The following is a 23684-nucleotide window of genomic DNA, read 5'->3' as shown; positions in this document are numbered from 1 at the left end:
ATGGCTCATTAAAAGGAAAAAATAAATCTACAAAACTGTCAGTGAAAAAGACCTAATGGTAGATATACTAGACAAAGAATTTAAAACAGCTATCTTAAGGATACTCAAAGAACTAAAGGAAGATGTGGAAAAAGTCAAGAAAACCATGTGTGAACAAATATCAATAAAGAGATAGAAAAACCTAAAAAGAAACTGAAAAGAAATTCTGGAGGTGAAAGTACAATAACTAAAATGAAAAATTCACTAGAGTGATTTAAAGACAGATTTGAGCAGGCAGAAGAAAGACCCAGTAAACTTGAAGATAAGACAACGGGAAGTATTAAGACTGAGGGACAGAAAAAGAAAAGCTCAAAGAAAAGTGAACAAAGGCTAAAGAACCTGTGGGATACCATCAAGAACACCAACATACAAATCACTGGAGTCCCAGCAGGAGAAGAGAGAGAGAAAGGGGGAAGAGAGAATATCGGAAGAAATAACGGCTGAACATTCAAGAAGCTCAAAAACTGCAGGTAGGATTAACTCAAAGAGACCCACACTGACACATCACAACTAAACTTGCAAAAGACAAAGAAAGAGAGAATCTTGAAAGCAGCAAGAGAAGCAAATCATCACATACAAGAGAGCCTCAACAAGATGATCGGCAGATTTCTCATCAGAAACACTGGAGGCCAGAAGACAGTGGACCCACATATTCAAAGTGCTAAAAGAAAAATACTATCAACCAAAATCCCATACCTGAAAAAACTGTTCTTCAAAAGTTAGGGAGAAATTAAGACATTCCCAGATAGACAAAAGTTGAGGAAGTTTGTGACTACTAGGCTCACCCTGCAAGAAATGCTCAAGGGAGTCCTGCAAGGTGAAAGGAAAGGACACTAGACAGTACTCGAAGCTGTTTGGAGAAATAAAGATCTCAATAGAGGAAATACATGGGCAATTATAAAAGCTAGAATTATTATAACAATGGTTTATAACTCCACTTTTTGTCTTCTACAGGATTTAAGAGACTAATACATTAAAAAAATTGTTGATGTAAAAGTTAGTATTAACTTTATTACTGTAACTTTGTTTTGTAGCTCCACATTTTTTTTTTTTTGAGGAAGATTAGCCTGAGCTATCTGCCACCAATCCTCCTCTTTTTGCTGAGGAAGACTGGCCCTGAGCTAACATCTGTGCCCATCTTCCTCTATTATATATGTGGGATGCCTGCCACAGCATGGCTTGACAAGTGGTGCATAGGTCTGCCCCTGGGATCTGAACTGGTGAACCCTGGGCTGCCGAAGCGGAACATGTGAACTTAATTGCTGTGCCACCAGGCCGGCCACGTAACTCCACATTTTGTTTTCTACATAATTTCAGAGACTAATGTATTTAAAAGAATTATTAGTTTATGTTTTGTGGCACCCAACGTATGACAATGTAATTCTGTGAAATCAACCACCAAAAGGGATGGGGATGGAGCTATAAAGAAACAGAGTTTTTCTATATTATTAGAGTTAACCTGGTATAAATTCAAACGAGAGTGTTATAACTTTAGGGGGTTAAATGTAATTCCCTTGGTAACCACAAAGAAAATAGCTGGGGGCTGGGGGAATGGGAGACGGTTGGCACAGCATGATGACTATGTTAATATTTATTGTATATTTGAATAATTTGAATAATATTTAAATATTTGAACAATATTGTGTATTTGAATACTATTTATTGTATATTTACTAAGATAGTAAATCTTAAATATTCTCACCACACACTCACTATGTGGGATAATGAATATGTTAACTAACCTTATTGTGGTAATCATTTTGCAATATGAATACACATCAAATCACCACATAATACACTTTAAACTTAGACAATGCTATATGTCAAATATATCTTGATAAAGCTGGGGGAAAAAAGATAAGGTTTGTTTTTTTGCTGAGCCTCTCCTCTGTCTCCTCTTGTGGTGATATCTGACTGATCATCTCATAAAAGACTACAAAACAGGGTCCTTCTACCTCTAGTTTGTCTTTTGTTCTCCAGGGTTTTTTCCAACTGATGCCTAGTGTGTTCTTTGAGGCCATATCCCTGGCAGGTCCCAAACTCTAACATTTCTCTCCTGAGTCTACTCAATACACTTGTGTGCTCTTTACAGGCTTTTTTTGATGTTTTAGGTTCTTCCCACATGGTGTCCTAGAAGTTGCCAAATGAACTGAGGGGAAAACAGGCTGAGTGCCCAAGATCCCCAATTATCTGCCCTAAACTCTGCAGGGTCTCTGTCTAATTCTTTCTCTGTCAGTTTTGGTAAGTTTGTATCTTTTAAGGAATTTGTCTATTATTACACAAATTTATTAAATATGTTATATTTGTTAATACTAGCCTCTTATTTTTTTTTTTACTAATTTTTTAGAGCAGTTTAAGAGTCACAGTAAAATTCAGAGAAAGGAATAGAGATTTCTCATATACCCCCTACCCCTACACATGTATAGCCTCCCTCATTATCAGTGTCCCCCACCGGGTGGTACATTTTTTACAACTGATGAACCTACATTGACACATCATAGTCACCCAAAGCCCATAGCTTACATTAGGGTTCACTCTTGGTGTTGTATATTCTATGGGTTTGGGTAATGACATTTATCCATCATTATTATTATTAATTATTAATTATAAAATCATACAGCATATGACAGTGAAATGCCCTAAAAAATCCTCTCTGCTCTGCCTCCCCTCCCCTACAACCCCTGGCAACCACCGATCTTTTTACCATCTCCATAGTTTTGCCTTTTCTAGAATGTCATATAGTTGGAATCATACACCAAGTAGTCTTTTCAGATTGGCTTCTTTCACTTAGTAATATGCATTTAAGTTTCCTCCATGTCTTTTCATGGCTTGATAACTCATTTCTTTTTACTGCTGAATAATATTCCACTGTCTGGGCATACCACAGTTTATTTACCTATTCACCTGCTGAATAGCACCTAGATTGCTTCCAAATTTTGCTTCCATGTTGCTTCCAATTATGAATAAAGCTACTATAAACAGATATGTGCAGGTTTTTATGTGGATATGTTTTCAACTACATTGGGTAAATACCAAGGAGTGAAATTGCTGGATTGAAGGTAAGAGTATGGTTTAATTTTGCAAGAACCCCTCAAACTGTCTTCCAAAGTGTCTGTACCATTTTGTATTCTCACCAGCAACGAATGAGAGTTCTTGTTGCTCCATATGTCCACCAGCATTTGGTGTTGTCTGTGGTTTGGATTTTGGACATTCTAAAGGTGTGTAGTGGTATCTCATTGTTTTAATTTGCATTGTACTGATCACATATGATGTGAAGCATCTTTTCATATGCTCATTTGCCATCTGTATATCTTCTTTGGTGAGGTGCCTGTTAAGATCTTTGGCCCACTTTTTAATCAGGTTGTTTATTTTCTTATTGTTGAGTTTTAAGGGTTTTTTGTATATTTTGAATAACAGTCCTTTAGCAGATGTGTCTTTTGCAAATATTTTCTCCCAGTCTGTGACTTGTCTTCTTATTCTCTTGACATTGTCTTTTGCAGAACAGAAGTTTTTAATTTTAATTAAGTTCAGCTTATGAATTACTTCTTTCATGGTTCATGCCTTTGGTGTTATATCTAAAAAGTCATTGCCATACCAAAGGTCAGCTAGGTTTTCTCCTATGCTGTCTTCTAGGAGTTTTATAGTTTTTCCTTTTACATTTAGGTCTAGGATCCATTTTGAGTTAATTTCTGTGATGGGTGTAAAGTCTGTGTCTAGATTCATTTTTTTTTTTGCATGTGGATGTCCAGTTACTCCAGCATCATTTGCTGAAAAGACTATCTTTTCTCAACTGTATTACCTTTTGTCCTTTGTCAGAGATAAGTTGACTATATTTATGTGGGTCTCCTAATATCTTTTGTGATATTTGTGTTAATTTGGGTTGGCCAAGAAGCAGATGCCAGGACAGGTTTATATGAGCAAGAGACTTACTGGGGGAGGGAGCTGGAAAGGGCAGAGAAAGCCTTCAGACCATGTTGAAGGTCTGATATCTGTGGAAGGAGATGGGGATGCAAGAAGACTGGGGTAGGAGGAATCTTGCATCATTGTATAGTTCTAAGAAATGTTTACCTATCCTGGTGGGGAGTACTCAAGTCAAAGTCAGCCCCTGGAGGGGAAATGTGCCTTAGTAGAACAGGCCTGCCTTAGTACTGCCATGTTCTTCCTCACTTCCCGAGAGCAGCCTGTGGGGAACACAGACTTGGTTGGACACAGGGGTGGCTCCAGAGGGCCAGTAGCTGGGGTTAGCAATCAATTATGCTCCTTGCAGCAAGAGATCTGAGTTCTCCAGGACTGCCACAATGTCTGATATTAGTAATGGTGTTTTCTGTCTTTTCTATTGTAATAGTCTCGTTAGAGGTTTATTAATTTTATTAAACTTTTCAAAGAACCAACTTTGGTCTTTGTTGGTTTTCTCCATTGTGTAGTTTTTTCCTATTTCATTGATCTATTGTCTTTATCGTTTCCTTTTTCTAGTTTTCTTAGGTTTGATTCTCTATTCTTTTTCTAGCTTTTTGAGCTAGAAGCTTAAGTCATTGATTTAAGGTACAAATCAATCAAGGAGATGTACAAAGGACCAAATAGAAGTCATTTAAATGATAACATACAGTCAACTGGTGGTGTCCAGCCGAATCATTTCTTAGAGGGAAAACTACGGCCTTACATGCATGTATTAGCAAAGAAGAAAAGTTGAAAAATCATGCATCCTAACCCAATGAGGTTGTTAAACTCTAGTCCCCTGTCTCTTGGTAACATATCAGTATCTAATGCACCTTGAAATTCCAATGTCAGCTCAAGTTTTCCACACTGTCTTTGAGTTCCCCCTTTATTTCTGGCAATTTGGGAATCCTTTATATGTTGAGATCACTGATGTATAATAAAATGTATTGTAAAAATATTTTATCCAGCATGAGTGTTTTTAGCATGTATATTCATTTCTGCTCAGACCTATGTTTTTTGAAGTTTCCCGGTACATCAATGTTTAAGGAGCTGTTCTGAAATGGATAAGTACTAGTGAGAGAGGTTGGATGAGAAGCGTAAAGAGAAGTACCAAAAATCCTAAGAAAATAGGGAGGTGATGAAGTGAAAAAGCAGATACGAGTTCAAACTAGAGGTCCAATTCCCATTGGATTTTACTAAAAATGATTAATTATAACTTTTGCAAAACAATTTTAGAAAAGTGATGGGGTGAAAATCAGATTTTAGTGGCTTAGGGAAGAACAGGGCTTAAGAAGTAGGGATAGCAAGTAGACTCTTCTTTCAAAATATTTAATGGAGTGTGCAAGGAGAGATAGCAGATGTTAGGTAGAAGATAAAGCAGGTCAAGAGAGCATTTCTGTTTCTCTTTTGTTTCAGACATTTATTTTTTGGATTAGAACCACTTGATAAAGCATCAATAGGGAAACACCGGAGTCCTAATTTGGCCTTGTCCCAATTACTTATCTCCTTAGCTTCAACTATCTACAAAATCTTGACAGTTTCTTCCCTATCTATATCTCAGGATTTTGGAAAAGCTCAACTTGTCATGATCTTGTCTATGTAAAGGCAGCTTCCCCTTTGGCATTTAGTCCTACCTCTAAAATATTTTTCATTATAACTCCACCTCCTCAGTGCTTTCATTTTTGTTCTTACAATGTGGTTTTCATATCCATCGGCCCTTGCATTCCAGCTAAGGCTGCAGTAAACAGAACCATTACAGCTGCAAGTGTTCACTTATACACTTTCCTGCCACAAATTGAATTAATAATCAAAACTAAATTCAGGTGATGTTCCCCACTGTTCTTATTTATTTTTATCCATTGGCTGGTTCACTTCTTCCTTACAGCTCCTTTTGAAGACTAACTGGAATAGGCTCAAGAAATTCTAGGAGAATATGATGTCCTGAAGTGTTCAACTTGAGCTCAGTAGAATGAAGATTCAGCTCAGTTCAAGAATTCAGCAGGTTAGAGTGATTTCTTTAATGAGTAATCAGAATGAATGAAAACTTCATCCACTATTTCTGCTTCAACCTATTACATTTAAGATTGACTCAAACTAAAATATTATAGTTGACTTCCTGACCTAGCACTCATACATAAATTTGTGTCTTCAGTTCTATCTATTCAGCACACTTCATAAAAACAGCCAAGAATCCTCCTGCCATTCAAATAAAATCCCAAATATCTAGAATTGAAAATTATGGGTCAGGAATTCTGAGATCCTTGACTTTTAGATATAAAACCAAAGTAATCCAACTAGGTAATTTCAGCATCGATGGAGCTACATGCAGGTCTGTTTGTTCCACTGGACAGGGAAATAAGGAATTCCTGCACATCATGCCGGAATCAGAGTGAAAAACCTTTTCTCTGAAGTGTGTATAACGAAATCAATAGATCTTCCTATGTAAACACATTGTGTGTCTTTGCTAACAATCCTTGGAAGTTCTGCTAAGGGTAAAAAGATTTTTTTAATGAATACAAACAATAAACAAAAGTAAGAAAGAAATTAAATAACTGTGTCTTTGCAACAAGTGTCAAGGAGATAGTTTTCACACCCTAGATTTGAGTATATTTAAGAACTGAAACAATAAATATCCTGAACACCTCGGATCCAGGAACAGGTAGCTCAAGCCCAGACTAACTCAATGTTTGGCTCTCTCAGTGGAGAATCTTCTTCTATATGTAGGCGTGAAAGTTGTATTGGAGAAAGGATTTTTAAAGGGATAATTTAATTTATAATTATATACATTTTACTGAGAAACAAGTAAAGTGAGTAATATTTTATATTCCTTTGATATCTAAACCACAAAACTTCTATATTCCTTCATTTTAAAACTCAATTTATGCTAAAAACATTCAGAAAAGTACAAAATTTTCAATTCTCATTTTTAATACAAAATTTATGACAATATAAATATTCTCTCCTAAAATTAGAACAAAGTCAGCTTATCACCATTCCCTTACTACAATGCTTGTTCCACCACTTTTATGAATTAAGGCTCAATTTAAAACTTCATTATTTTAACAGCTTTATAAAAGCATAATTGACATACAATAAACCATACATATTTAAGTGAGCAATTTGATATGTTTTGACATACATTATACCCATTCATGTTCAAGTCTCTGTGTGGACATATGCTTTGACTTCTTTTGGGTAAATACCAGGGAGGGGAATGACAGGGTCTTATGGTACATGTATGTTTACTTTTATGAAACTGCCAAGCTGTTTTCCAAAGCAGTTGCACCATTTTTCGTTCTTATAAATAGCATATGAGAGTTCCAGTTGCTCCATATCCTTCTCGACACTTGGTATTGTCATTCTTATAATTTTAGCCATTCTATAGTTGTGTCCAAAATGAGGTATCTCATTTTGGTTGTAATTTGTATTTACCTAATAACTAATGATGTTGCTCATCTTTTCATTTGCTTTTTGGTATTCATATATATTCTTTGGTGAAGTATCTATTTGAATATTTTGCCCATTGTATAATTTGGTCATTTCACCTTTATTATTTCCTTTCTTCTTCTTAGTTTGGGTTTCATTTGTTCTTCTTTTCCTAGTTTCTTAATGTGGGGGCTGGGGCTGTTGATCGGAGAAATTCTTCCGTTAAAGTGCTAAAAATTTTCCTCCAAGTACTGCATCAGCTGTGTCCCATCATTTTAATACGTCATGTTTTCATTTTCATTTAGTTCACAATGTTGTCCAATTTCCTCTTTGATTCCTTCTTTGACACATAAATTATTTAGAAGTATGAGAATTCCCCTCAACTCCTGGGAAGACTCTTAAACAGAGCATGTGTGAGGTGAGACTTTAAGAGACTCAGCAGAAAACAGATGGTGGGCTGCAGAATCAAGGAGAAACTTGGCACCCCCCTCCTGCAATGTTGCAGAGACAGAGATTGTAGTTTAAGCCTTGACAAATTAAGGTGGCCTTGGTAAACATCCAGGGTCTTCTTGAGACCCCCAGAAAAGTCATGCCCTAGAAGTAAATGCCTCAAGTTAGGAGAAAGTACTACACCCTGGGAATAAGGTCATGATTGTTATTAAAGGCAAAACAAAGCTTCAAAACCACCCTCGACCCTATCAAGGTCTTTCCCTGGTACTTTGCCTCTTAGTTCTCCATGACTGCCTCTTCTTAAGGACTCTGTCCCTCAAGTTCAGGCGTTTCAGTAGCCTGAGACTCTGAACTCCAGGTTCTCCTCCCAGTAAGATCACTACATTATATTTAGGCTCATTCCTCTGCAATACAGGCTGAGAGATACCCTTAGGGAAGGAGCCAGGAAGAACAAGCAAAGAAAGGGGCAGGCTTCTCTTCTTCATGACTCATACCTTTCAGTATTATGCCTGTTGGTGTCTAGCCAATGTCTTCAAACAATTCTTATATTTTGTTCGGTTTTTACAGTTGTTTTTGTCAGGCTATTCCAACACTTGGTCCTGGCTGAAAGAGGAAGTCTCTCAAAATTCTTATTTCCTGGGCCTTGGGCTGCCCCAGGCCTGGGGGTACAAGGGTTTTCTCCCATTTCTACAAAGAAAGACAGGGAGCGTTGGCTGTGCCGTGGACAGACCACAGGGATTGGGCTGGGAACTCTAGACTTGCGTTTCTTCATTTGATAGTGATTGGTTTTGGACTAAGCCCACCTCTAGCCCTAAAATAGTACAGCTCTGTGATCCATTTTGTAAGCATTGTGTGCCTAATTCCTCACAATAGATATAGACAAAGTATAGAATTTAGAAATATGCAAATAAGTGTAAAAATCTAAAAAATGGTTTAACATAAGTGAAATAACAGCTTCTGTGGAACTTTAAAATATTTAGAAGCTGGAGCTTCTGGAGCTCCAAAGAATGTCTATTCTGGTTAAACAGTTTATATAAAAATGTTTTCTTAATTACCATACATGTGTTACCAAGTACCAAATAATTTAAGCACATAGCACATCACGTGAAAAATATAATTACATCATTAGCTATTTTAGATGATTCTGAAATTATTGCAGCTTTTATCAGATATGCACAAAAGAAAAAATGTGGAAAAGATGGTTAATAAAGACAGTTTGAAGTAAAGAGATTTTAGATAAAACCTTATCTAAAGTATCAGTCAGAATTTAGTTGGATCACTAACTACTTCTAATTGCATTGATTTTGTCTTTTCTTTCCAAACTATTTTGAAAGAGATAACATCAGCTTTTGTTAATGAACATAAGTTTTCATGAAGAATGCAAGGCATATTCACCAATGACAGTAAAACTAACCTGTCCCGTCATTTCGGAACCAATAGGAATGGTGGGCCAGAGGGAAGAGTAAACTGCAAGGAACACCAGCCATATCACTGCGCTTCCCCAGACTGCCAAATGACAAAACTGCAGAAACAAGAATAGCGTAGAAATACTTCAGTCTTTTCTATTTAAAAGGAAAAAAATATTTAACTATCAATCAACTAACAAAATACATTTATCCAGGCCATATGTTCTCATATGAAGGTACCGATAATCTTTCAATTTCTTGATATTTGAGTCTTCCTTTCTAACATTTTCTCAGAATATTTTGCTGTGGACTCAAGGGACTATTCTTTAAAGGACCTAAAACAAACGTACCTTCGTCAACCAAGGCAAGTGATATTCAGTGAAAATGGTCGTCTCTCAATCAGATGTGGTTCACACAATTGATAGGTTATTTAATGAGACTTCTGTTTCTGCCTACTTATTAATACAAAGCTCTCTTCAGGAAAAAAACAAGTTGGAAGAGAAATCATTAAGAGGGATAAAAATTTGACCCTGTCATACTTGTTCTGTGTGAGTAGATCTGGGGCAATGGCAGAAGTTGTGAATGTCAGATCGACCGTAACTGGAGGATTTGCTGAGCATATCAACGATGTATGTCATTCTGGTTGAGACTGTTGGCTGAAAGATCACTGCCCATGTCTGGGACTAGGAACTTCTGCCGCATTCCATAATGGTAAATGCTAAGCAGGCAGACCCTGCTGTCAGTCTGGTCTGTTGCTTTGTACCTTTTGTGTTATCAGAGGAATAGTAAGAAAAGGTAGGAGAGCCATGCTCCAAACTTGGCTATGCTGGGTGCACCGCATACCTTTGCAAGCCTCAGAGGTATCATTTACATGTAATAAGATGAGCAGCCGGACAAGACGGTTTCATAAGGGCTCAAGTACTCTCATTCTATTAGGTACTACTCATTACTTAACCATAGCTGAACAACAAAAATATTGAGAATGCCCCTCCCCCACAATCTGCGATTTCTCAGGGTATTTATTATTTGTTTATGACTCATCTTCAAGGGCAATTTTTCACACTCTTTAAAAATAACCTCCCACTTAAATGATTCCTCCCTCTGATTAAATAGAACTGGTCTCCTGAGGGCTCTCTCTTGTGATCATGCTGAGATGATGGAGGAGAGGATCAGCTCAGGACCGGGAACTTTAAACTTTTCAAATACTGTATGCATCAGTCGACATAATACACTAGCTGTAATGTGAGGCATTTCTGTACGGCTCATAGTATTTTCAGGTGGGTCTCAGTTGGGACCACTACCTTGGGGGCGGAGGCAAGACACCACTGCTGCTTTGAGATGTATTTGTTATCTCTCCGCCCTGGCTCATTCTCTGTACCTAAACGATGGCTCCCAGCATCCTCTTCCCCAGTGAAGAAGCACCAGGCCTCGACCCTCCCCACACGGCAGAGGAGCATAAGAGAAAAACCGAGAACCAGTCCCTTGTCTTTCCTGCCCGTCTCCAGGCTCCTTGTTATCCTCTCTGTGAGCTGGAGGGCAGGAGCCCGGTACCTCTTAGGCCAGAAGAGAGACCTCTTGTGTTTTGCTGAGTCTGCTTTGGCCTTGAAATATTGCCTTACCCATAAACGAGATTCACGATATGCAGATAATATAAGTCATCACGGATCTAAGAAATACTCTTACTAGAGGGAATTTCACAACAACTAAAAGGAAGACTCAAAAATAGTCATTTCTATATTTATGTTACATTAATGTGGTATAATACCACACTTACAATTAGTATGCCTTATGAATTGCCAATAAGATATTTTTGTGCAGAACTCCTCAGTCCCAACTTAGTGTTGACGTCCAATTGAGACAGAAGCAGTGAGAACTCTAAATTGATTGTGTCAGAGAAGAAATACATGATATGCTACATAATCTTGGCTCTCCAACGGTGACAAACTAATAAAAAATTCATTTTCTCTCATAAAATTTTTGAGTACAGCTTGGAAAACAACTTACTTATAGGTGTATATGTGTCTATGTATGTGTGTGTGTGTATATATATATTCACTTAAATTGTTGAAAAGTTAATAAAAAATTGTGTTTAATTCAACAGAAGTTTCAATTTTAATAATATCGTAAGAAAATTCTTACTTATGTCTGCAAATACACAAGTACATCTGTGCTCACAGTAGTACTGATTACATGCTGTTCATAGTTGCAAAAGTTAAAGCAATTATTCTAAAAATAATTTAAATAATAAACATCCATGTATAAAATATTATACAGTCATTAAGTGAGGTATAAAAATTAAAGATCTGTAAAAATGTTAAAGATCTGTTAAGTGAAAAAAGCAAATTATAAAATATTAGGTACATTATAATTCTGTTTTTGTGAAAAAAATACAAGCATACACAAAGACTGAAAGAATAGAAATCAAAATGTCAATGTCATTGACATTGAAAGATACGGGCAATTTGTATTTCCTTCTTTTTCTGTATTTGCTAAATTTTCTAGTATAATTCTGTACTTGGATAATAATAGTGAATTAAGAGTCTCAATTAACAGGATGATAAATTGAATCTATTTCAAATGTAAGACAGGAAAATGAACATTCTAAAGACATTAGATGGCTAATATGCCATCATCCAGTTTAAATCATCACTTGAACATGCAAAACAAAAGAAAGTAAAATACGGAGACCAGAAAAAATGCTTATTACTTTTTTAAAGCTTAAAAAGTAAATCAACATACAAACAACTATACTGGATCGAGGAAATATCCTAAAGAACACTCACTTTATTCCAAGACAGTGTCTCCAAACCAGCTTTCAGACAAACAGTAACAACTACATACTGTGTGAGGTGAGATGGGAAGAGGAAAGAGACTGGAAAATGTATTAAAAATCTCCATTAGAACCCACATCTCCCTCTCCCCTCCTGCCGGCCCCTCCCCTCAGTTCTCCTCCGTGTCTGGGGAACTCCGGTGTCATGAGCTTGCTGAGTGCTTTGCTAGGTTTTAGTTTTTGGGAGAATGCAGTGCTTTTCAATAAATGTTCCACGTTTAGAAGCCCTTTAACATATGATGAAAATTATGCTTATGTCATAAGCTTATATTTACATTCTTTATAAATAGCATGGAAGATTTGATTCTGATGAGGAATCCAAGTGCTAATGATAAAAAACACAGTTGAACAGGGTAGATTAAAATCATCATCAATCAAAGAGCATCTTGGCTATCGTTGGCCTTTTTCATTGGGATTATGGTAAATCCATAAATCCTCTGAGGAGAGCTGACTTCCTTAAAGTATTGACTCTTCCAGTCAACGGACATGGTATATTTCTCCATTTAGATGTTCTTAACATCTCCAATAAAGTTTTACAATTTTTCTCAGAGGTCTTGAATATCATTTGTTTGATTTATTCATATGTTTTTCATATGTTTGACACCACTGTAAAGTAGTATTTAAAATTTTTAAATTTTCTAAATATTTGTTGTCAGTATATTAAAATATAATTGATTTTAAAATATTGATCAGTGTTTAGCAAACTGCCAATCTCTTTTACTAATTGTAATATTTTATCTGTAGAATTTTTTTGTATTTTCTATGTACACACTCATACCATCTATGATTTAAAATAGCTTTTTTCCCCTTTCCCAAGGTTTTGCTTCTCTTTTATCTACTTATTGTTCTGATTAGTAACTCCACTACAGTGTCGAAGGGAGGTGGTAACGCTGAGAATCTTTGTCTTATTCTCAATCTCAAAGAAAAAGCTTTCGATGTTTCACTAAGTGTGATTTTGTTGAAGGGTGGGTTCTTAGGCAGCAACAGATGAGTGATACACCTCGAGTTTTAAATGCTACTTTTGAAGTAGTCTTTGATTACGTCCACTTCTCCGTCTCGAGCATCAGCATTCTGGCAAGCCTCATTGTCTCACCTAAGCTATTCCCAAACCTTTAAGGTGCCAAGGCGCTGCCCCTACCTTTCGCTCCAAGGCCACCTTTGCCATTACCCTGAATCTCCCCTGCCCAACACGTTGTTTGCACAGTGCTCTAATTCTACCAGACTTTTTTAATTCCCTGAAAACACCAGGGTTGACACCACCTTACTGGAAGTTTACTTCATTCCTCTGGGGACTGTCTTCAGACTTAGTTTTTCCTCCAACTCACTACCACTGGGAACAGCACGTCAGGAAGTTGGGTGAACGATCTCACCCTGATGGGCCTGCCAATTCTCCTTGTATCTCTCCTTTGGCATCACATTTTCAGGTTTCTAGCATTCATCTAGTTCCCTTTCCTTCTTTAGTTGCTATCGTCAATTTATTTTGCTGTAACTTTTTGTTTTTGTTGCTGATTTTACAATTTTGGGTTTTTTTTGTTTGCTTTTTTAGCCTTGGGGGATTGAGATTCCATGAGATCAATTTACTCTGGCATCTTAACTAGGAATCTCTTGTACGTTTGTGTGCATGCATGCATGTATGAATTTAATGTCCTTCTGTCTCTCTAGAATGTAATTTTCTTGAGGACTTGGGTTTACCACCATATGTCCATCACTCAACTCAGTGTTCTGCACATGACAGAGCTCAATAAATATTGATGAGTAAATTAAATGAACAAATATCCTATCTGACTTTATTTCCTGGGCATGAAATTAATATGTAAAATATATGCATGACAAAAATGCCTTGAAAAGTGAAAATGTGAAACCAGGAATATGTTTGGGTTTTTTTTTGAGGAAGATTGGTCCTGAGCTAACATCTGTGCCCTTTACTTTACTTCCTCTACTTTATATGTGGGACGCCTGCCACAACACGGCTGGACAAGCGATGCATAGGTCCACACCCAGGAGCCAAACCGATGAACCCCAGGCTGCCAACGTGGCACATGTGAACTTAACCGCTGCAACACTGGGTTGGCCCCTACCAGGAAAATATTTTTGTAACAAATATTAGAAAAAATTAACATGCTTAATAAGTAAATAATTATTAATAATTCATAAGAAAAAGACTAACAGCCCAAAAGAACAACTGGTAAAGTAAAGCAACAAGCACGTCACAGAAAAAAGAAAATGAAAGTAGTTTTTAACCTCATGTGAATATACTTGCCCTCAAAGCAAAACCTGTAATAGGGTACCGTTTCACCTGCGATATCAAAAAGTGTGGTGAGACTGCTGTCTATGGAGACTTGGGGAAACCGACATTTTTATCACTAAATTTGTGCAACCTCTTTGGGGGTCAATTTGGTAATGTTTTTCAAAATTCACAATGCCCTCTGATCCAGCAGCTACACTTCTTGAAATTTGTCCTACAGATATACTTACTCCTGAGCATAAGATAGTCTTTGCAGCATTGTTCATAATGGCAAAGGACCTAGAACAACCTAATTTCCACTAATAAATTGGTTAAATAAATAAGGGTGAGTTATTCACACAAGCAGCCCTGAAAGAATGAGGCAGATATTTATGGACTGATTTAAAACCATCACCAAGGCATGCTGTGTAATAAAAATCAAGATGTAGAAGAGCATCCCCCTACTTGTACAAGAAAAAGTGGGGGGATGTGTGTTTGTATATGCATGTCACATTTCTAGAAACGTATACATATATATGCACAACCATTATAATAGTTATTTCTTGAAAAGATATTGAAACATGAGGGAGACTAAAATTCATGGGATACTCTCTTAAAATGCTTGATTTTTTTTAGGTGGCGGGGGGGGTGAGGAAGACTGTCCTTGAGCTGACACCGGTTGCCAATCTTCCTCTTTATGCTTGAGGAAGAGTGGCCCTGAACTAACATCTGTCCCCATCTTCCTCTATTTTGTATGTGGGCAGTAAGCACAGCATGGCTTGATGAGTGGTGTATGTCCACACCCAGGATCTGAACCTGCAAACCTGGGCCCCCAAAGTGGAGTTTGCTGAATTTAACCACTATGCCACTGGGCCAGCCGCTTAAAAGGCTTGAATCTTTTGATTAAACACTAGTAAAAGTGATTTAACTCGCATGGATGATCTTACCGTATAAATAAAATTTCCAAGAAACAAATAGTCTGTAGTGTGACCACCTCGTAAGACCATATCTGAAAAGTGAAAAAGTCATTTTTTTATCTTTATAGAGTCCGAAACATAGACTTTGAATTAATGTTTACCAAAGGAACCTATACTGGACACCAAACGTATTCATCAATTATTGGTCATATTTAGAAATATAAAGTGCTCTGTCAGTGACAATAATGTTTACTTTGCCTACCACAATTGTGACTTTTTTCCATCTCTTACTCTCTCCAAAGATCTATTTAGCAAATAAGTAAGTAAATAAATCACAATGAGGACATGAATGTGATCATTAAACCTAATTTCACATGCATCTAAATCGATCTGCAGAATCGACAAATTAAAAGTCCAAACAGTCCAAGGACAGACACAGGTCACAAGACTTGGACTTTAAGGACTTTGTCACCGTGTTTTTCACACTACTCCTTTTCTATGAGCTTTAAAACAATAAATCTAACAAATAATTTGAAATTACAATAGAATTTCATATTCTCTTTAACTATTGTTAAGTCTGATGTAAACTTACAAATTTCATCCTAATTTTGATGATTTCTTCAGGGCTTCTTCTCACTTTTTAAAATTCTCGGATGAACATTGGTGGTTCTGGTCCTGCTTGATGTGAAAATTTTGGAGTGCAAATCCCTGACCCTAACACCAGTTCAGGTAGCACACCCATGTATTTGAAGCTCACTTGTTCTGTTTTCTCCTGATTTTAAACCCATTGAACATGCAAGGCTTACATCCTTTCTTGAAACTAGATGCAATGGGATATTAGGGCATCTGACTGAAGGAAACTCTAGATAAATATGTGGGTCAGTTTAGACCAGCTGGGAGAGAGACAATTATAGGTCTGGATGGTGTATAGACCTAACTTGGTGAATTTCACTGGGAGTGGGGTAATAGTTATAAATGATAACAATCTTGTACTGGACTAGAAAAGGGGAGAAAATTACTGCATAGAAAGGCCATATCGGTTATAGGTTATGTTATCCAGACATATGTTCACGAAAGAGGGAGAGAAATTACGAGCCACGTCGGGACAGAAGGGAAACTTCCAGTATGCACATGGTGGTATGAAACACAAATTCCTTTCCTTCTGGATATTATACAAAACCAACAATGCAAACAGAGAAAACATCCACGGAATCTATCAGGGAAAGTAGGAGACAAAAAATCCACAGACTCGGAAAGCTAATGAAGGCTTCCAGACAGCTAAGGGGAGCACAGAAGCTTTGCTTGGTAAGTGATAGTAGAAGATCTGGGGTAAAGGAAATATCAGTCTGGCCAAGGGCTGCAGATCTCAGAACATATCAGCAAAAATACTCTCCTTAAAAGAAGCTTCTTTAAGTGGCTGGAAAAGAAAAATCTAATTCCTTGAACAATAATATAAAGGAAGCAGGCACAGCATCTATAAAAAGAGACTAAAAAAAGGCAAAATATTCTATTTCATGATTTATATGGTTATTATTCACTATAATATAAATTTGTCTATTGTATAAAATGTTTTCAAATGGTTTAAAAGCAAATGAACAGAAGAGCAGCAAAACTTAGATGAAGAATACTCAACCAGGGAATCCTGCAACAAGACCTTATTATAACTAGCCAGCAAAGAAATGACTGGAGAAGCCAGAGCAAAAAGACTTGTTGGGAATATTTGTTATATTTAACTACAGAATTAAGACTAAAAAACCAAAAACAAGTGTGGTGTTAGAACGATCAATCTGATTGTAATTCTATACCCAGAGAAGGTGGAAATGATGCAATTTATATAATACATGAGGGTACAGGTGGAGTAGATGAGACATAGAGTAAGTTTGCAGGTTTTCTCATCTATAATAACCGGGAGTCAAAGAAAATTCAAAGCTAACAAATCAAGCAATGGAATTCTAAGTTTATTTAACAGTATAAAGGTATGTCATGTGCAAGATAATGGGATGCTGGATGAAAGGGAAGAGAGACAGAAGAAAGGGAAACATGAGAATTTTATCATACTTGGAAACAAATGGAGTCGTCTAAATAAACAGAGCACTGTTTACATAAACTTATAATAAAAATAACCGTAAGAACAAAAATTAAAACCTTCCTGAATATTGGAAGACAACAAACACACAAAAAAACAAAGAAAGCCTACCACATAATTAAAGATTAGAAAAATATATTAAAACAGGAAATGCAAAGTCAAAAGAGATAGTGCAAACAAAACCTCTTTTTAAAAAATGAGTTTCAGATTGTATCTTAAAACAAAACCCAATTTCTATGTTGTACACAAGCAACACTCCTAAAAAAAAATTCATAAAATTTGAAAAATAAAGGACAGGCGAGGAAAATACAAATTAAAAGGACAAGATGCAGTATGAACATTAGTTAAGAAGAACTTGAAGAGAAACAGATTTAAATAAGACAAAGAAAGTTAATTTATAAAGCCAGTGGTACAAGTTGCAATGATTATGAAATAGGAGCATTGGTGCAACAAATAAGAAAGACTTCTCAATCATAAATTACGAAAAATTAAAAGGGAAACAAATATGTTAGTAGTAGAAGACCTTCCCCCACCTTTCTCAGTACATGAAAGATCAACTGACAAAGAAACTAGCAAGACCAGGACACTTGATGAAGTAACAGGACTTTCCCTCCTGCTATAATCAATAAGAAGATTGGACAAAACAATTTCCTTTAGACATTGGGTAAAAAGCAGCACAGGACTGTGATTCCTGAGAGAAGGGTAAAAAATTAGGTGAGCTTTACCATTGCCCTTGCTTCACACCTGAGGCAATGTTTAGACTACTGTGCAGGAAGAGCCCAAAGACAGAGCAACACTTTTGCTGAGTTGATGAGACAGAGATTGGGCTTTAGAGAAGCCAAGGTGGCTGGAAATTGCAGAACTGAACACTGGAAATGAGAAGTAAGCAGAGAATGAGCTCCAGAAATTCACATAGGGGTCCTCATAAGTCTTTGCCCACATGCCAATTCGCATATGTGGACTGAGAAATTTCACAAGGCCTGCAATGGGCAATTACCATGGAAAATCAAATCACCACAGAATCGTAAGCCAAAAATTGCCAGATCTAATACGGAGCTAGGAATTGCTCAAATTTCCATGAGCCAAAGTGAAGGGACCTCATTCACTATATGAAGCATTTAGTAGAGACCCAAGAAGGGATAACCTTAGTAGAGAAACTAAATTAATCTTACAGTAAAAGATACCCTAGACTCAAAAATAAAAAGAAAAACAAATCTTAAAAGGGTCATAGAGAATTTAACTACTTGCCAAAACAAAGTCCAAGCATTTAAATGTACACAAGAAAAACACTCAGCTGCATAAAATTTGCAATGTCCAGCAGCCATTATAAAATGTGACAAAGCAAAAAATTTGACCTATAACAAGGAGAAAATTGGCAATAGAAGCCAACCAAGAAATAATAGAGATGTTGGAATTAGTAGGAACGTCTGTAAGATAGCTATTATAAATATTACAATTATACCAAGGATTTAAACAAAAACATGAACATAATGAGAAGAGAAACAAAAGATGTAAAGAAGACCTAAATAGAATTTCTGGAGATGGAAAATGTTACTGAATTGTGATTAACAGCAGAGGGCCTCTACTGAGTAGAAGGTCAATAATCTTAAAGACATGGCAAAAGAAACTAAAAATGAACTGAAGAGAGAATGAAGATAGTATAAATGAATATAGATGTGGGAAAATATTAAAGGTTCTAACAGATGTGTATTTGGAGTCCCAGAAGAAGAGGAAACACAGTGAGATAAGAAAGGAAGGAAGGAAGGACAGAAGGAAGAGAGAAAGAAAGAGAAAGAAAGAAATGATGAGCAAATTTTTCCAAATTTGATGAAAACTATAAACCAGCAGACTCAAAAACTTTGAGCAATCTCAAGAAGGATAAATGCAAATAAAACCACACCAAGGCATATCCAAACCAAATTGCTGAAAACCAGTGATAAAGAGAAAAATCATAAAATCACACAGAGATAGAAAACATTACATAAAGAGGAACGAACAAATACAAGAAATATCACAGACTTCTCGACAAAATAATGCAAACCAGAAGGGAACAGACTGACGTTTTTCAAGTGTTGAAGAAAATGAACTATAGATCTAGAATTCTATGTCCAGCAAAAATATTTTTTCAAAATTGAAGGCAAAATAAAGTCTTTTTTGACAAAATTTGAAACACTATTCATTTGCTTTAAATTTGGAAGAATTTAAATTAGCTTTCAAAGCTTATGTTAGAAAAGCAGAAAGCTTTTCTTTTTCTTGAACAAATCAATGACCTAATGTTCCAGCTTCAACAAGCTGGAAAAGAAGAACAAATTAAATGTCAATTAAATAGAAGAGAAGGAAATTATAGGAGTAGAAATTAATAAAACAGAAAAAAGGCAAACAGTATATAAAATCAATGAAACCAAAGTTGGTCATTTGAAACTGCTGATGAAGTTGATAACTTCCGGCTACACTGATTAAGACAAAAAAAGAGAATTCAAAATTACCAAGCTTGAGAATGAAAGAGAGGATATACAGTAGATACCAGCATGAATATCACTGACAATAAAGGAATATTACAAACAGATTTATGCCAAGAAATGGGAGAACTTGGATGAAAATAAAAAATTCCTTGTAAGATACAAATTAACGAAAAGGATTCAACAAAAAATAAAAATCTTGGGGCCAGCCTCATGGCTGAGTGGTTACATTTGGGTGCACTGCTTCAGCAGCTGGGGTTTCATTGGTTTGGATCCTGGGTGCAAACGTGGCACCGGTCATCAGGTCACATTGAGGCAGCGTCCCACATGCCACAACTAGAAAGACCCACAACTAAAAGCATATACAACTATGTACTGGGGGGATTTGGGGAGAAAAAGCAGAAAGAAAAAAAAATAAAACTTAAAAAAAATAAAAACATAAAAAAATAAAAATCTAAATATTCCTATATTCAGTAAAGAAATTAGATTCATAATTAAAATTTTTCCCATGAAGACTCAAGGCCAGATGGCTTCATCAGTGAATTCTATCAAATATTTATGGAAGAAATAATACTAATCCTATGCAAACTTTTTCAGAAAACAGAGAAGAAGAAAACACTTCTCAAATCAATGCAAGAAGCAATTACTATCCTGATTCAAAAATCCAGAGCAAGAATATTTTAGGTCAAGGTAGACAAATATCTATCATGAACATATCCTTTTTGTATATCCATGTAAAAATTCTTAACAAATATGAACAAATGAAATCCACCAATATATAAAAAGGACAATAAATCATGACCAACAGGGGTTTATTCTGAAAGTGCAATATTGGTTTAATATTTAAATAGCAACAAATACAATTAATCATATTAGCAGAATAAAGGAGAAAAATATGACCACCTTAATATATGCATTTCAAAAAAATCATTTGATCAAACCCAAAATCTTTTCATGACAAATATCTTCAGCAAACTAGAAATAAAAGGAAACTTCCTCAACATGTTAAAAGACATCTATGAAAAAGTAACATAATAATTAGGGGTAAAAAGATGAATTCTTTCCTCCTAAGATTAGGGGAACCCCAAATATGTCCACACTCACCACTTCTCCTTAACATTGTACTGGGGGTCTGTATTAAGCCTGTGCATTAATGCAGGAAAAAGAAATAAAAATAAAGGAAGAAATAAACTTCTCTTTATTCCCAGGCAATATAGTTGTACACAGATAAAATCCTAATAAAGCAAAAAATAGCAACAAGAACAGTGAATTTAGCAAGTCACAGAATATAAGGTAATTATAAAAAATAAATTGTATTTCTATATGGTAACACTGAAAACGTGAAAAATAAAATTTAAAAGTACCATTTACAGTGGCATCCAAAACTTGAATATTGAGGGATAAATTTAACAAAAGATGTGCAAAGACTGTACATCAAAAACTACAAAACATTTCTGAGAAAAATTAAGAAAACTTAAATAATTGGAGAGATATACTATATTCACGGTCTGGAAGACTCAATAATCTTAAAACATCAATTCCCCGGTTCTCCCAAAATTAATCTACAGATAAACACAATGCCAATCCAAATCCCAAAGTTTTTATTAGAATTCGAATAGCTGATTTAAAAATTTATATTAAAATTCAAAGACCTAGACTAGTCAAAACTTTTCCAGAGAAGATACACTACATGGTTAAATATTTAAATATGTAATACAGTAACAGAGACAATATGGTCTTAGAATAGACATACAGATCAAGGAAACAGAACATAAATTCCAGATATAGATTCATACATATACCTTCAATGTATTTTTTTTATAATGCCAAGGTAATTCCATGGTAAAAGGAAAATCTTTTCAACAAAAAGTATTGGAACAGTTAGACATCCGTATGCAAAAAGTAAACCTGAACTAGCACATCACACCACAAACAAAAATGAACTCAAAACAGATCAGAAAACTAAACATAAAACATAAAAATAGAAAATAAAATTCTAGGACCAAGTTGCTTCTCTGGAGAATTCTACCAAACATTCAAAGAAGATTTAATACCTATCTTTCTCAAACTATTCCAAAAAATTGAAGAAGATGGAATGCTTTCTAACTCATTCTATGAGCCCAACATTGATGTAAGCACAGAGAAAGAGACAAAATGAAGAGGGAAAGGAATATGTTACAAGCAAGGGGAGAGGACAAAACCCCAGAAAAAGAACTAAATGAAACAGAAATAAACAATCTACCTGACAAAGAGTTCAAACAAAAAGTCATGAGGATGCTCATTGATCTTGGGAGAAGAATGGATGAACACAGTGAAAACATCAACAAAGATTTGGAAAATATAAAAAGGAACCAATCAGAAATGAAGAATACAATACTGGAAATGAAAAATTCAGTAGAGGGATTCAATAGCAGGGTAGATGATATAGAAGAATGGATAGGCGAGCTGGATGAGAGACTAGGGGAAATCACCCAAGATGAACAGAAAAAAGAAAAAAGAATTAAAAAGAATAAGAACAGTCTAAGGGAAATCTGGGACAACATCAAGCACACTAACAGTCATATTACAGGTGTCCCAGAAGGAGAAGAGAGAGACAAAGGGGCAGAGAATATATTTGAAGAAATAGTAGCTGAAAGTGTTCCTAACCTAAGGAAGGAAACAGACATCCAGGTACAGGAAGTACAGGGAACATCAAACAAGATAAACCCAAAGAGGCCCACACCAAGACACATTATAATTAAAATGTCAAGAGCTAAAGATAAAGAGAGAATCCTAAAAGCTGCAAGAGAAAGACAACAAGGGACATACAAAGGAAACCCTACAAGGCTAGCAGCTGACTTCTCAGCTGAAAACTTACAGGCTAGAAGGCAGTGGCATGATATATTTAAAGTGCTGAAAGGAAAAATCCTACAGCCAAGAATACTCTGCCCAGCAAGATTATCATTCAGAAGGGAAGGAGAGACAAAGAGTTTCACTGACTAGCAACAATTAAAGGAGTTTATCACCAAGAAACCAGTTTTACAGGAAATACTGAAGGGACTTATTTAAGTGGGAAAGAGAAGACCACAAATAGGAATAATAAAATTATCAAAAAAAAAAAAAAGGCAATAAAGTCACTGCTAAAGGCAAAAATACAATAAAGGTAGCAAATCAACTACCTATGAAGATAATATGGAGGTCAAAAGACAAAAGTACTAAAATTACCTATTTCAATGATAAGAAAGTAATGGATACATACACACAAAATAAGAGGTTAGATATAATATCAAAAACAAAATGTGTGAGGAAGGGAGAAAAGAGTAGAGCTTTTAGAAAGAGCCAAACTAAAGAGACCATCAACTTAATATAGATTGCTATATACATAGATTATTATACATGAACCTAATGGTAATCAAAAACAAGAAATCTATAATAAATACACAAATAAGTCAGAGAAAGGAAGCCGAACATAATACTAAAGAAAGCCATCAAACCACAAGGGAAGAGAGCAAGAGAAGAAGAAAAGAACAGAGAAGAGCTACCAAAACACCCAGAAAAAAAGTAACAAAATGGCAATAAGTACATACTTATCAATAGCTACTTTAAATGTCAATAGACTAAATGCTCCAATCAAAAGGCATAGGGTGGCTGATTGGGTGAAAAAACAAGACCCATATATATGCTGCATACCAGAGGCAGACTTCAGACTTAAAGACACTCATGAACTGAAAGTGAAGGAATGGAAAAAGATACTCCATGCAAATGGCAAGGAAAAGAAAGCTAGGGTAGCAAGACTTACATCAGACAAAATAGACTTTAAAGCAAAAAGTCTAACAAGAGAGAAAGAAGGGCACTACATAAAGATAAAAGGAACAATCCAACAAGAGGATATAATACTTGCAAACATCTATGCACCCAACATAGGAGCACCT

The 23684-nt window shown here is 35.8% G+C and overlaps 1 protein-coding gene across 1 annotated transcript in view; it reads right to left on the bottom strand.

Annotated features, from left to right (window-relative positions):
• Positions 1-9220: 9220 nt before the first annotated feature.
• LOC124240745 (phospholipid-transporting ATPase IB-like) overlaps positions 9221-23684 on the bottom strand; it is a 175591-nt gene continuing 161127 nt past the window's right edge. The window contains 3 exon segments of the mRNA XM_046663871.1: positions 9221-9373; positions 12041-12097; positions 15259-15320. Coding sequence (XP_046519827.1) covers positions 9221-9373; positions 12041-12097; positions 15259-15320 — 272 coding nt within the window.

Source organism: Equus quagga, chromosome 6 (genome assembly GCF_021613505.1).
Source record: "Equus quagga isolate Etosha38 chromosome 6, UCLA_HA_Equagga_1.0, whole genome shotgun sequence".
NCBI classification, from domain to species: domain Eukaryota; kingdom Metazoa; phylum Chordata; class Mammalia; order Perissodactyla; family Equidae; genus Equus; species Equus quagga.
This window is presented reverse-complemented; position numbering and strand designations above follow the sequence as displayed.